Raw genomic sequence first — 16,077 nt, 5'->3', positions numbered from 1 at the left:
GAAAGAAGAAAAAAAACAAAAGAAAAAGAAAAAAGAAAAAAAAAGGGAGAGCGCAAGGTATTTGTTCAGTCCTTATTAACAGCATGAGGGAACTCAGCTTTAACAGTGTAAATCAAATTAAACAGTTCAGGGACCTGGCTTGAAAGCTGCCATTTCAATAAAAAGGGGGACAATTGCAAGGTTGTTTAAAACTGTAGCTGCACTCTTGTACCCTCCGCCGCCTCCTTCTCCCAACCCTCCCTCCCACACCACCAACTGCCATCTCAAATTTACCTTGCCATGCACTCACTCCGGAACTCCCTTCCAACCACAGCGGATTGGAGGAATCTACAGAAAATAAATTGACAATAACTATATTACATGAAGAGAGGAGGAGGGGAAGCAAAGAAAATGACCAAATTGTTGACATTGGTCAAGGAGACTTTCCCCTCTAAACTTTCCAAGAACACGGGCGCCGAATAGCAAAGGTTTCATTATGAATCCACTCATGGTGTTTCATACAGAATTTCTTCTCACCCATCCCTGAATACAGCAGCTTATTCTTGTGCAATCATTAATGCTGAACAGCACATAGGCTGCTATTTCCCACTCCTGAAGAAACCCATCTTATGGCATGCAATGTGAAGAACTGCTTCACTAATAAGATGGTGAAGTATCTTCAGTAGGGAAGGCATGGTGACACAGTGGCTGGAGAACTGGCTTACTTTCCATCTGGATCACCACTTAAAAGGCCTCAGAATTTTCTTAAGCTTAATAGGTTTATTGTTTTAATCTCTACCTTTGAGAATAACAGGGCTCCCCATAAAAATGCAGAAAGCATGCCCAACTGCCTGTGGGGAGAAGGTGAAGGGAGAAGAGCTGAGGAAGGAAGAGACAGGACGAGAATAATACAGAGGGCTGTAAGTCTATTAGCTTGTTAGGGCTACAGCCTTAATACTGTTAAGGCTTATTTCACATGCATTTTTTAAAAAAGTCAGATTTTTGCTGTCCGTACATTATGATTCATCTAAAACTATGCAGAAGCTTTTAAGTTTCCAGTATTATCATCATTTTGTCCATAGAGATCCAACTTTATCTTTCTTTCATCATCTCGGATGTTCTCCACAAAAAGACAGACTCGGGCAAATAAAACGCAACAGTTAAAAGCAGTACTTTCTCCAGACCGCATAACAGAGAGAAAAGGAAATCTTTATCAAATGAGGGCGTAAGTAACAATTAGTCCTTTTATTCACCCTCCTGACATCTCAGAAGCAAACAATCCAGCCCTACTTTTAAATGAAAAGTACATTTCTTGAGAAAAGCATCCAGCAACATTATGATCTGACATAAGCAACTCTCTAGACTCAGCAGCAAGGAACCTTTAGCCCTGTCCAAAGGTGTTAACAATGCAGTACTAATGTGACACGGCACTAAATGGATGGCCAAACACAGAGGCTTTGTTACATACAGGAGGTTGCATTTTCGTCACCTTTTTCCAAATGTGCACCTAAGGGAAAATACTATCAAACCCTTTCAAAGAAGAAAAGCAAAGAAGCAGCATATTTTTGTCCTGCATATTTTAAGGATAATTCTAGCAAAGGCAAAGAAATAGTACCTAAATTGCTAACAATTGCTAAAAAAAAAAAGAGTGAAAGCTCCGAAGATTTTTCATTTTTTGTACAGTGCATTTTCTTCTGCTTAACCTATTAAGAGTAAAACATGGACTGGTCAGAGTATCAAATTAATACATACTCAAATCTTCTCCTAACTTTCAAATTTTTTTTTATATATTTCATGAATAGGCTTTTACCAAAAATTTTAGTCTGTTTCATTCATTCTAAACCTTTAAGCAGATGAATTGGGTCAAAATGATTGTATTATATGCCTGTAATTTATGCTATCAACTTTACTCTCCACCACTGCACCACTAAAGGAAAAACTGCAGTCCTGATTTAAAGCTGTAAATTCAGATCAAATGGGAAAGTGTTAAATTCAGAAGGGCTTTTGGTCCATTAACTTCCATGCTGATTTGACACGCTCTGCAGTGCTTGGGCAACAGACTCTGCTATACAACGTATTCCTAAGCAAACAGTGCTTTGTGTCATAAACCATCTGGGGTGTCAGTTCTAAGGGCCACTCATCTAAACTCCTCTGATACACTTGGAAATGCTGAGGTGCAGAACAGAAACTTTTCTTCACTACAAAATCCCTTTTGCAAGGGTAAGGAGATGCCACCGTTGGAGGAATGACAGAAGGCACAAAATTTTGGTTAAGGCAGTTGTTTTCATTATTCCACTGAAGCAACCATTGGATACACAAGCTTTCTAAAAACACCACAATTTTTCTAAGGTACCAATAAAAGCGATACCATTCATAACCTGGACAGTGCTCCCTTTCATATCAGAGCCTATAGTTGCAAAGCTAAGTGCCAAGCAGATGGTTGAAATCTGTTTTGTATAAAAAGTGTGTGCGCACACGCGTTTTTTTAGATGGAGTTCTTTGTATTCATATTCAGGCCTAGGTTCTAGCCATCAAAACACTGGCACTGAAGCAATCATTAGCAGCATTTTAGACAACTGGCAACTAAGGTATTCACAGTTCTCCACAAAATGTTCAGCTAATATCTCCCAGATGTATAATTAAGGCAAAAGATCATCTTCTTAAATTGGTATCAGTGCTTTGGATGGCCTTTCAATAGACTGCACATGTATGTAAAAAGCTATTTTATTTATCTTCTTTTGAAAATAATGTTCTAACTTCTATTACGCTCCAATTTTTTATAGCTGCTTTTAAAAACACAGGCTTCCATGTGAGACTCTACCCAACTATAACAGCAGCAACTTCATTCATCTTACCATCTTTCTAATAAACATTAAGAAGGAAATTCTATAAATCATTTTAACAATAAGGCTCTGCCTTTCTTATCTGATAACCATTTAGTTTATTTAATATGAAAATATAAGACAGGCTATGCTGCTCTGGAGGAACGAGCTCCAGACAAGGGCAGTGAGCCCTCCAAGAATCCACTGATGAATCTGCTGCTGTTACACCGGACAACCCACGGCAAGTCACCTCAGTGGCAGTCAACTCATTTGTAAGTAAGTTGTTTATTACCACAAACAGCAAAACCAGAAATGCTAACCAGCATGGGGCTCTGCTGTCTGCCTGGGGTTCTCATGGAACCTGGGAACTGGTGACAATAATTTGCCTGGTGACAAATTAACAGAGGTCACACTTTTGACAACTGAGGTTATCAAACAAATGTGTATTTGGAAGAATGCATTTTTGTGCAGCAGTCTTGCTTAAGACCTTGGTGGCCACAACTGGGAATTACTACCTTAGGAAACACACAGTTTCAAAACAAAGATTGATTTTGCGTACAGTGCCAAGTCCACTAAGGCCCAGATGTTAGCCCTGGCAGAATTCAGGTACATTTTCATCACCGCCGTTCTGATCATCCTAATCTGCCAGGGATACATGTTGTTTAGGAGGAACCGACAGTTAACGTGTCTTTAAAGCACACCGACACAGAACTTCTGAAATCTACAGATTTGCAGAAGCCTGCAGAAATCTCTCCCGATGCTTTAGAAATTCTGGCGGCATTGCAACTGATCGAAGTTTGCTGCAGATTAAGGAAAGTCAGGCTTTTGCTCAGTGATCTCGTGAGTCACCATTTCATGCCATCCTGGTTTACTGGGGTGAAAAACATCAGCCTTTTTCATAGAGTTGAGCAGAACATTAATTAATTAGGCCTACATTTTTAGGACCTGACACTGAACTTCAGTCCCACTGAGTCCAAACACTCAGAATGAATGGCCACATTTTAAAGGATGCCTTGACTAGCCCTATCACAAAATAGGTCTTTGTGAACACTGCTGAATAACTACTACTGAAACACTATGGAACATGCCTGATTATAATCCATTATCTTGAAAGTAGTCTCCCTCTTAAAAAGCTTATCAAATAACTTAATAGCTCAGTCATAATATTCACAGGCTACAGAGATCAAATCCACCCAGGACTCCTTAGTTTATACCCATTTTCTCAACAGTGTGTAGTAAGAGATGCAACACAGAGACTAGATCTAAATCTACCTGCAGACCCCAGCGATTCAGCTCTACTCTTACTGAGCTTACAGTTGGAAATGAGAAAAAAAATACTAAAACAGATTAGAAGAACTTTTAACACGAGTAAGAAAATAATTCCTCCCTGTTAATAAGCTTGTATAATTTCCTTCATTTTGGATCTCTGTCACACATTTAAAAGACGGGTAAGAATCACAATGCATTTTGTGTTCTGCAGCATCGTTTTTACTTTTAAGCTAGTTGGTTTGCTCACCGTGGCTGCCTACATTGCTGCTTTCAGGAGAGTCTGTTCCTCACATTAATACTCTCCATGTGAAGAATTTTTTCCTGGACTGCCCTAGCGCCTGGTCTTCAGTTTATAAAACATATGACAGCTCTTGTACCTATGGCTGAAAATGTTAATTGTTCTCCAGGATGAAACCTTTACCTGACCGTTAGTAGCACACACCGTCTCTCAATTTACTGCTTCAACACTGCAGGTGCTGCTACCTAACTGCAGTTCTCCGAACTTGCCTCCAGGCAGGAGTTAGTTTAGAAGCCTGCTCAGATAACTGGAGGGGCTACAGAAAGTATTCCCTCCCAGCCCTAACCGATGCAGTTGGGGCTGGAAATATTTCTTTACTTTATATTATTGATTACACTCCAAAGTCCCTATTGTACATATTTAAGTAATCTGAATATTATAGTTCACCTTGCTAGAATGAGACCTTTGGAAATTATAATTGGACAGACATTAAGTCTGTGATTTGCAGTTCTTAGGATCTCAAGAAGGAAAAGGAGGGTCTTGAGGTTAAAAAATAGGACTAGCAGCTGGTATCTCTACTTTTTATATTCACCCATGCAAATGATTTTGTGACACCATCCCTCAGTTTTCTCATCTATAGGTTGAGACTAATCTTGCTTCTCAATCTAAAGAGCACAGAAATCTTCATGATTTGTATATTAATGTTTTCCAAATGCTCTGAATTCCTAATCAAAGGACTTTACAGGAAGTATGAATCTATTATTAATATTATCAGTACTTCTAAAGCAACTTCTACATACATATGTGTAGAAAATATACAGAGGGAGAATACACATGCACATATATTGCTCAATTTATAAATTCTAAAGCATGGCTTCAGGACTGAAATCTCATTCATGAACCATGCTAGGGATCTCTTACCTACTCTCCGTTTCTGAATTTTCCCCATACAAAGACACATTGATATTACTCTCAGCTCTAAGCACAAAGGCTGCTCTGTGGAATGGAAAGAAACCTTCTTTTTTGTGTTTGTACAGTGACGAGCATAATGGGGTCCTGATTCAGGATGCTTGCACTCTACAAAAACACACTAAATCAATGACAGCAATACACATGCAGATTATCTATAAAAGAGATGCACGGCATACTTGAGAGTGGCACAGTATTTTTCCCCTAGTTTGCATGGTATTGCATGCAAACTCTATAGCCTAACATGGTTTCCTGAGTCACACAATTAATGTCAGAGTTTAGGCAAGAACAGCAAAAGTGAGCAGAACTTAAAAAACATAAGCAAAGGATGAGAGCCTTCCACTGAGAAATTCTGCCAAATTCTAATCTCAGTTGCAAAACCAGAATCAACTTGATGTTCACACGGTTGCAACAAAGATGAGAATCAATAGCCTTCTTTACAACACACTGACCATAAACATCTACTTAAATCTCCAAAACCCATGAGCAAAAGACAAACCAAAGGCTGAACCTGAAGATAAAGTTGTATTTTCTATGTCTCTGGGATTTTCAAACTCAAAAGCCTGGATATTTTTAACAGACATGGAAAAGAAACCTATTTGGCTTTACTCAGCAGCTGCAGAAGGAAACTGTACCAAGAGAATAACGCTGCATGTTCTGTTTTCATTTGATTTCATTTAGCCTTTCAGTTCTATTTCAGTTTTGTTTCATTTAGCCTATTTTTTTTTTTTTTTTAAATAATCATCATGTTTTGGTGATTCACATTTCACACCAGCACAGGAACAAGTCATGTAAATACAACACAACAAAATGACCCAGTTTGTTAATAGACATGCCAAACGGGTAAGAACATCCTTCCCTTCGCCCTTACCAACCATCACCTTCCCACACATCTCATTTCTATCCAAAAAAGCCTCTGCCCCAGTGAGGCCACAGCATCAAAATTTAGGGAGAAAACCCTATGAATAGAAACTTGACTAAACCTTTGGAGAAAATGTTTTCAGTCTTGTTTTACAAAGTGAATGTAATGAGGCTGCTAAGGGAATTTCTGTGAAAACAGAAGACCTCTACAGTCAAATACAGCATGGCCAGAAGTACAGCAAGTCAATGCTCCCTCCCAGCACAAAGCTCTGCTGAAATGCCTTAACCCTAACTCAAGGCAGGCCACCCCAGAAGGTGAGAGGACACCATACGCTTCACACCTTTCGTTAAACATTCTCTCTCTTGAAACAAGGAATACCTCAAAATCATAAAAATTGTATGCAGAGATGCACTTTGGTCTTTCAGACTGTGATGAATTTTAGCTGCATCACACTCTATTAAAACACAGTCTTTTTTAGGATTCCCATCAAACTGAAGATAATGCAACTTAATGCAACCCCGCAAATGAACGTACCAAACTATACCGAGCAAACATGAATACGTCTGTATGTATGGGTACACACTCTCTTGAGATTTTTTTAGGCTCACTGTTTTAATTGGCAAAAAAAACTTGGTGAAATCTTTTCACGTCAACTATGGTAAAAAAAGAGTAACAAAATTAAAAATTGTTTGGAACCACTAACATTTTCCCTACTCTAGGTCTTATGCTATCTATTGAGTTGGCAATGGCAAGTAGCTCCAGCTCACTGTCAGATACATTATCTTTGCCCATGCCCAACCTGCAAGATGAATGAATGAAACATGGGGCATTTTTTCACTCCCACATTCTTAAAAAAATCAAGCTCAGCAGCAAAGAAACCAAGAGGATGACAAACTGTATGGGTTTCTCTTTACACACATGACATTCTTAGGTCTTTTTTCGCTAAAGCTACAAAAGTTCACGAAGAACATTAGATGTAGACAATGGTCTTAACTATGCAAGAATAGCACATACCCCCACACACGCAGAGTTCCTCACCACTAAAAAGAACTCTGATTATTCAGACAAGAAAGTTAAATTTCTATTCACTCTGCTTATATTTTTGCCCCCAAAAGTAACAGAATTATATTAAGATTAGTAAGACAGAAACAAATATGTAGTAATAAGACTGTAATACAACCACACAGAAAAATTAGCACTAAGGTAACATTTTATGATATATTTAGATCAAATAGCACGCAGACACCCACATCCTAGGAAAAAAGCAAAATGCAATGAAGGCAGTCTACATGAACTTAAGAAAACACAAAAGCAGAAGTACATAGTAAAACAAAATAAAATAAAATTATTATAGATCTCAAAGAGCAGTTGCTGATAGGATTTTCCATACTTGATCTTTCAAAAAAGTAGTATAAAAAGGAAATCTGGAATACCAAACATAAATTTAAAAAACAGCAAATACAATTACAATTTGAGAATTGAGAAACGTTACCTGATTAATCCCACAATACTTTTAAGGGAAGCAAGGTCAAAGCCATTTCAGACTTTCAAAGCAAGCCCCAAGCTTTCCCTCATTTTCATTTCAACTCTCAGAGTTCTGAAAGTCAAAAATAGCATCATCATGTTGAATTATTTTTTTTCTTAAACAAGGTGACAAAGGACAAGTTGAAGAGAAGTGCCATTCTGGATCAAAAATAAGGGGTAGGAAAATGTTTGCAAGTTTCTTTCAAAACAAACAAACACACCCCCCCCCCCCCCAATACCACGGGCAGCACCTCTAACACTCCTAAACTTCATAGTAACATCTGATGATTCTAACAACCAGAATTCAACTCCTGTCTTTCTCTTTTCCTCTTTCTTCTGTTTAAAAAATAAATACATTTTGCACCTATCCTAAAAAAAGACAGCTTCTCCGAATTACCACTGCACATCTCACAATTTCCATTCGCTCCTTACAGTCTTTTCAAGTACCATGGCCCCTTCAAGCAGCGCTCACCAAAATTCTTCCAAAATCTTGTCTAAATTTGCTCTCTCCCAACAACTACCGCGCGCAGAACTTCACACTGTCACAAGGACATGTGGGCTCAGGAACAACTTCTAGAGACTCCTGGCTTCTCAGGCTGGCAAAGGCTGGGCTCGGCGCGGAGGTGACAAGCAGCGTCTCTCGAGCGGAGGCTGCGGCGTGCGCGGGGCTCCCCGCTGCCCCCCGGCGCAGGCAGAGCCCGGCCCCGGCCCCAGGCGAGGCGCAAGCCACTTGGACCAAGTCGGCCCCTCGGTAGGGCGTGGGAGAGGTGGGACGCGTGGCAGACCGCAGGCTAGCATCATAACCCTCAGCCAAGGCGTGGGTGAAAACTTTATGGCCGCTGACGGCGGCGGGGTTTCGCCAGGGGGTCTGCGGGAGGGGACGCACAAGGTACGAACGCCGTAAATCCCCGTCAGGTACAGCACGCGCGACTGCTCGCCCGCTGTCCGAAGCCGAAAGCCCAAGAGAAAGACTCAAAAGTTCGAGAAGTAAGTTCTGGTTTACGTAATACAGTAACGTGACAAGGATTTGCTTAATTTGCAGCATAGTTTTTAACATACTCTAATACAACGTAATTTTACCTTTCGTAGGAAGCACAGGAGACTTCACACGTTTTCCAAGTTAGATAAAAACCCACAGATACTTTGAAAGGGAAAAGCGCTTCGCTTCTAAGGATGCTACTTGTTAAACGAACTCCTTGCCATCAGCAGAGGCGTACTGCAGCTATTGATTAATTGCTGTGAGCGCTTCTTGTCTCTTGACTACAGTAGCAGAATTCACAGGCATTGAATATTTCCAGTGTGTATAGGCACAACATGACTTACAACTTAGTTATGCTATAACCAGGCCTGAGCAAGAAATTAATGAAATAGGAAAAAAAAAAAAAAAAGCCAAGAGGATGTCAGACTGACTTCTGCAAGAGTTGTGAAGGCAGGGGTATCTGACACGCAAACATGCAGGTACCCTATTCAACATTAAGAGATTTTTTTTTTTTTAAGTATAGTATGAAAAGCATGAGAAGAAACTATAAATCTAACCTTGGGAGGAGATAGTCTTTTTCCTGTATAAATATGTAAAAGTGTATTTTATACAGCTACAGATATGTCACATTACACAGACACGTATCCCTATCCTATCAGGGAAGCTTCACATTTAAGTAACTCAACCAGATACTATATACCTCCTAAATGATAAAGCCATAAATGCTCATTAAAAGCTCCCTGAGTAGCAGTAAATATTTTGTAAACGAGTTATGTATTTAAGATCTCTGGACAGCAAGAGAAGGAAAAACAATTCCTCTTCTATCTAAAGGTACCAATCAAACACACTATGCACATAAACATCGCAAGATGCTTGGTGGGAGAGCGTGTGTATGTGTTTGTGTGTGTTTTAATTAACTCCTTGAATGCATATGATGAGCCAGCCACCCAGAATTAGTAATGCCAAACTCCCGATTTGATTCAAATGCAATGAATACAACAGTCAAATTGTGCGGGCTGGTGTGTCACTCATCAGCTCTCTCATTTGGCCTTCCAAGTCTAGTTCACAATTTCAGCAACTGGTAAATTATTGAGATGTTCATTAAAATCCGTAATCTGTAACAGTCAACTTCTTCCTCTCTAAGCATAAGCACAACAAATGAAATCAGCGCACACAGGACATTAATGAGTAGTCTGCAAACGCATTAATTCCTTCAGCCTTCTCTCACAGAGAAACAAAATCGTGTTAATTTTCGTCACTGTAAAAAAACAGTATCTGAAACTTTTAACTAGCACTATATTTATTCTTCAGATCCCAGACCCCTAGACCCACAAATGTAAGCAATATAGTCCTTTTCTCAAAACATCTCAGTAGAAGGTAAAAGCTATTCAGCCCGATATTAAAGAAATTTCATTGTGGTTTTTTTTTTAAATGAAGGAATAATCACTCTTACTTCTACAGGTAGATTTTAGGAGTGGGACGTCATTCTGAACAAGCCGGTTAATAGAAAGGTATCATTCTTTCTCCAAAATTCTCAGCAAACGCAGCAGAAGAAGAACGCTTTTAGGGTAACTTTAGCTAAGAAAAGCACTTAGGAATACGCAAAGTTTCCTTTTAGGAAAATGATTTCTCCATTTGACAGTGTTGGTACAACCCCAAAATAAATTCAGTGGGAGTCCGAAATGACTCGTGCAGTGCAGCAGTACAGCAGCTAAGTATATTTTTTTCCTCCCAGCAGAGGCTTGCTTTACATGCTTGAGCCCTTCCTCTCTACAAGCTATCCACTAGCACAGAGAACGTTTCGAGTGCACAGAACTAGTGACTGTAAATGTTGACCTTGTTCTACCATCCCCATCCCCACTGCTCCCATCCACGCCTTTTGTCTTTTCTAGTTCTTCCTTTTTTCCTGTGGAAGCACTAACCCATCCTTCTTTCTTCCACAAACACTGCATACCTATTTACCTTGAACTGGCATATTAAAAATAATAATAAAAAAAAAATTACCAAAAAAAAAAAAAGAAAAAGAGAAGAAAAGAATGAAAAAGAGAAAGGATGTCACTCTCTCCGGATGCCTAGCGTACCCTCTCTCTCAGTCTACAGAGAAATGTAAATATGCGGTAATTAATTTGGGTTTAAGAACATTCCATACACTAGGGACATTGTTAAGCAGTCACTTTATCTATTTTTCATTTATCAGATTTTATTAAGACATTAAAACTTTATGTTGGGCATTTCTGAGATTTTATCATTCTGTAAATTTCACAGCTGTCTACGATGGTTCTGGCCACACTGTCTCTACCTTTTCCTCAATGAAGTAAACTTTCTTTCTATTGTGGCCATACTTGTTATATTTAAGTATAATGACCCATCTTTAAAAAAAAAAAAAAGACCAAACACAAAAACAAAACACAAAAAGACAACAACAAAAGAGTTATTCTTTTTGAGACCTTTAAAGCCAATTCAGAGTGCCACAGGTACATCACAAAGTACAACTCAGAAGTCATCCTTTCCCTGTGTAACAAACAGAGCAGATTCCAGTTATAATTTCTTCCTACAACGTTTCTGCAAACATCATCCCCCTCAGCGTACGCATTCTGATGCTCCTCTCAATCAAGCAGCTGAACCGCCACAAACAGAAATAAAGACATGCAAGTAACTTCTCAGGAAAGGACGAAAACCCTCACATTTTTGGTATGGTAATTAATTATACATGCTAATTCACAAAACCTACTGCAATTTACTAGTGATGCTGAATGAATTAATGAATGCTTATTCATCTGACACTGAGGATCATTTTCATTCCAAGTGTGCATCGTGAATGCCCCCTGATAATAGCCACAGACACATAAGAGACATCCCCTTCATTCAGATCCCTTCGGTTAGGGTGACTGAAAGTTTCTGAACTGTTTGCAGTTTACCGGGATACACTGAAACATCACAGGAAAGATGACAGGGAAAGAAGAATAACCTCCTGAGATATACACAGACGCTCCGAGATCTGAACTGCAAACAACTTCGCCTGGTAAATCTTTACCTCCTTGTAATTTGCTATTCAAGTTTAAAAGGGAGTAGTAGGAGATGGATAGTAATAACAAAACTGAAGTCGGTCATGCAGATACGACACGCTGGACCCCAGCGACTGCAGAAACATGCTCCAAGAACTGTGTTTACTGTGAGAATCTGAGAAAATAACCTGCCATAAATGTCTAAAAAACAATCACCTGTGCATCATGCATATATACACACACGTGAACTCTACGAGCGTGTGTGTGTGTGTGTATGTCTGAGGATCTGTGCATCTCCATGTAAGAGGAAGTGTGTCCTCATGGCTGTTTTCTGATAACCACACGTATATTACATGGACAGTATCTACTCTGTGTATGTGTGTGCAACTATAGTCAAACACACACAATGTAAACAAATGGTAATGATTAACAGAGGTATTGGTTTGTATTACCAATTTCAACTGCAGAGGGAAAATTGTTGAAAAAAAAAATTATACGTCCTGAGGTTCATTTATTGCTTCCCATTTCTACTGCTTGCTATTATCTGCATAGCAAAAGGAGAGCAGCGTATTGATTATTTAACTAGAATGTTTACAAGAGGAAAGCTGGGATCTCTGAAAATGAAACGTATGCTTGGGGGGGGCGGGGGGGAGAGAGTAGAGAAGGTCATTCTATTTCTAAGGAAGATGTTTTGTCCCAAATTATTTGTTTATATATAAAATTTATACAAATATGTATTTACAAATGCAGAGAGACTTCAGATTAAAAAAAAAAGTCCCCCAACAGGAAAATGAAAGGACTTCATTCTGCTTCACAGTTTACAAGTAATCTGTTCATCACAAAGTTCAAAGAATAACAGAAATCACTTGCTTATAAATGTATATATATAATCTTAGTGAAGCATATGAAATACGTAATCTATTAATTGTATGAACAAGACAAATGCATGATCATGGTGCTAGATCAGATTCGACACCAGAAACAGTAACAGTTTCCTCAGGTAGTTGAACTAAGTTAATACAATGCACATGAACAAAACTAATTTTGTTCTATTATTGTAATGATAACAAACCAAAGAAAAACGCCAAGTATTCCGAGCAAGTCTGGAAAATTGTATTAAAGACGACCTTGGAGCACTGCAACCATGCCAATTCCACTTTCTAACAAGGAAGCGTTCTAGTCGCAGAATGAGGATTGAAAGCGTTAAAATAGTTCTTTTCTGCGTTTCCCAATTTTATTTTTCTCCGATCTTTTAATTCAAGCGTTCTTTCCCGTCCTTTCTCTGCATGCGTGTTCCTCAGCCCACTTAAAATGTTTTTATCTTGCCTTCTTTTCTATGCCTTTACTATCAAATTCAGTAGGTTTGAACGATGAACAGCTTGACTTAGCATATTTTTAACCAGCTGGTCTAGCACCTAGCTTGTATTGCATAGTCAGATACAACCAAATGTTTATACAGGAGGTAGCTTTCACGAAGACGAGAAAAACCTAAGTAATGCGCGTCCTGGCGTTCTTTTATTTACCGCTTAGAAATGAAAGTTTGGATTGTCTACTGCAGCCACACAAGGGACTATTAATAACCTTTAAAAATGAAGCCAGCGGGAAGGGATGCCGGATCATCGATGGACGTGCGTACGAGCGCCTGAGAAAACGCTTCGAAACCTCTCAGGAGCGCCAGATCATCTGAAATAAGGACTAAACTCTCGGAGGTCACAAGCTGTCGCCAGTGACAGCAAAAACTTAATTCCAGGCAGGGAAGGCTCCCGCTCCGGGCAGGGGGAGACGGGTGCGCCTACGTCATACCCAAACCCCACTCGTCATACCCAAACCCGGCTCCTGACACTCCGCGAGAGAGGCGACGGCCAAAACTTGGAGGCGAGAGTTTCACTTTTTTTTCTTTCCTTCTCTTTTTGGTTTTTTTTTCCCCCCCTCCTCAGGCTGAAGGATGTTTCTCCCGACGGAGGGCCGGGATGTTAACTCGCCTAAAAATAATCGCTGCCGCTAGATCAACAAAAGGTCATGTGCTCAGCGAGCGGAGCGCCGTCCCAAGTTTGACGGGAGGGCGAGGCTGGAAGTCGAACCCCCCGCCTCGCCCGCCACCACCGGGGGCATCCTCCGGCGCCCGGGGAGTCCCCGGGCAGGGCCGGGGAGGTGCTGCCCGGGGAGGGCTCCTCGCTCGCTCCCTGCGCGCCTCGGCCGGCCGGTCCGGCCGGGGGAGGAGGTGGGCTGCCGGAGGGCACGGCGGCCGCCGAGGCGGCGGAACAAAGCTGCGCGCCGCCGGGACGGACGGCCCGGGGGGGTGGGGGGTGGGGGGCGGCCGGGGGGCTCGGCGGCGCCCGCCGCGGGCGCGGGGCTCCCCCGCCCCGCCCCCACCCCCGCCCGGCTAACTGACACGCCGTTTGAATAGCCAAGGTAACGCTCGGGGCGGGGGACACACACACACACACCGGGGGGGAGCATCTCCCCGGCCTGCCGCCAAGCGCCGGAGTTGCGCGCCCGTCCCCGTGTGCCTGTGCGAGCGGCACGGCGGGCAGCCCATCCGCGCACACGCGCGCAAACACGCGTGGTCCTAGAAATTAAAAAAAAAAAAAAAAAAAAAAAAGAACGATGCGACAACAAACAAACCACAAAACAGAACAAAAAAAAAAGGGGGGGGAAGACACCCCCGCCCCCCCCCAACGCAAAAGGCAGCGGCCCCCCGCCCCAAAAACTCGACTCACCTTTCAAACTCCTGAGGTAAATCAGGGTCAGTTAGCATGCTGGAAAAGCACAATTTCCCTTTGTCACAGCAGCCACCTATGGTCGCCTCCAACTGAACCTGTCAAGTGAGTCCAAACCTTCTAAACCGATTGATTTTCTCTCTCCCTCCCTCCCTCCCTCCCTCTCCCTCCCTCCCGGCTCGCTCGCTCTGAGCTAGGACTCCTTGACCAGTCTCTTAAAGGGGCAGCGCGCCTCGCAGCAGGCTGCTCGCACAGCTCCCCCCCCCAGCGGCGCGGCGCGCCGCGGCTGCGAGGCGCTGGGCAACCTCAGGGTGCCTGTCCTTTCCTTTTAATTCTGCTCGCCCGCCGCCGCGAAACGGGAAAAGGCGACTCGTTCGATGTCCTAAAAAACGGGGGGGGGAGCGCCCGACAATCCACCTAAACCGGCAAACCGGGAGCAAATCCCCTGCGCTGAGGAAGATCAGTGGAGAAAGAAGATAAAACAAGAGCAGACTGATTAAATTGAAACAGTTATCAACTCTCTCGGAGTTGAAATAGGGGAGAAAAGATTAGACACATAAAAACGTTACCAAAGGCATTTGTGCTCCGAAGAATTTTCATTCCTTTTTCTCCCCCCCTCCCTCTCCGCTCTCTCGCTTTCTCTCTCCCTTTCTCGCTCTTTGGGGAGGGGAAGAAGGGAAAAAAAAAAAAAAACCACCCCGCACAACAATCAGGCATTGTTCTGCGGGAAGAAAAGCAACTTTGACAGATTGAAATATAGCAGAGGCCCCTTCAAGGAAACCTGTAAACAACTTGTCACTCACTCTGTCGGTCTCACTGTTAGCTCTTGCTTTCCACAAAGTGCTGCGAACCGTCCTGGCAACAAACCCAAAGTTTCCTCAGCTCCAAACTCCATCAAACAGCCCTGTTGTGTGCAAGGGAAAAGGTAGCCACATGCCAAAACAGCGGGCGCGCACACACACGCACGCACACACACACGCGCGCAAACCACCACCAAAATAAACTTTCCGTTCGTCTGCTAGGGCTTTTCTTGTTTTCTTTTTAAAACACACCCCCCTCCCCCGGGCGAGCAAGAGGAGTCCCTCCGCTGTGGATCGCTCTCATCCCCCCCCCCCGCCCAGACAGCCCCCGGTAAGAAGGTGGGGACCGAGCGCGGCCGCAGAGCCCCCCGGCCGGCCGGCGGAGCGCAGCCTCCGCGGCACTTCCAATTATCGAGATAAAAATCTGGCAGGCGAGGAAGGCAATCAGGTAATGGACCTTTGACACGCGGGGACGGAGGCGCGGACCGGGCAGCCGCCGCGGGCCAGCCCCGCCGCCCGCGGACACCCGCCCGCTCCGCTCCGCTCCGGCGGGGAGGGCTGCACCGCCCGGCAGAACGCGGCGGGGAAATTCCCCTCCAAGCCCCGGGGATTAGCCGGGGGCTGCTCTGGAAGCGGAGCGCACAATGCCGCGATAGTCTGCACGGCCCGTGTCCAGCCTGGCACTGGGCTCGCGGGGGGGGGGGGGAAACCCCGGTCTCCCCGTTCTTTAGCACACACATGCACACCCACCCACCCACAACCACATATCTATACTCCATTCTTTCCAGCTCCCCAGCCCTAATTCCTTTCTCTCTTCTTTTTTTTTTTCCTCCTTTAATTTGCAGCTGGACAACATTAAGGGCCTTTAAAAACCACGAGGTTTTGACCCCACAACAGTTTGATTAGGTCC

The 16,077-nt window shown here is 42.7% G+C and overlaps 1 protein-coding gene across 14 annotated transcripts in view; it reads right to left on the bottom strand.

Moving 5' to 3' along the window:
- Window positions 1-16,077, bottom strand: part of SOX5 (SRY-box transcription factor 5) — a 649,313-nt gene that overhangs the window by 281,824 nt on the left and 351,412 nt on the right. For 3 of the 14 annotated variants that reach the window (XM_069806592.1, XM_069806605.1, XM_069806603.1), the window contains exon 1: window positions 14,368-14,528. The exons of 4 other annotated variants lie outside the window; for them this stretch is intronic. In XM_069806592.1, coding sequence (XP_069662693.1) covers window positions 14,368-14,405 — 38 coding nt within the window. In that variant the 5' untranslated portion in view covers window positions 14,406-14,528. Of the gene's footprint in view, window positions 1-14,367; window positions 14,529-16,077 lie in introns of those variants that run through there. 7 more of the 14 variants (XM_069806595.1, XM_069806596.1, XM_069806606.1 and 4 more) reach the window with 3 other exon arrangements.

The sequence above is a fragment of the Haliaeetus albicilla genome, chromosome 19 (assembly GCF_947461875.1).
Source record: "Haliaeetus albicilla chromosome 19, bHalAlb1.1, whole genome shotgun sequence".
Classification (NCBI taxonomy): domain Eukaryota; kingdom Metazoa; phylum Chordata; class Aves; order Accipitriformes; family Accipitridae; genus Haliaeetus; species Haliaeetus albicilla.
The sequence above is the reverse complement of the archived record's forward strand: the minus strand, read 5'-3'. Positions and strand labels throughout refer to the sequence as shown.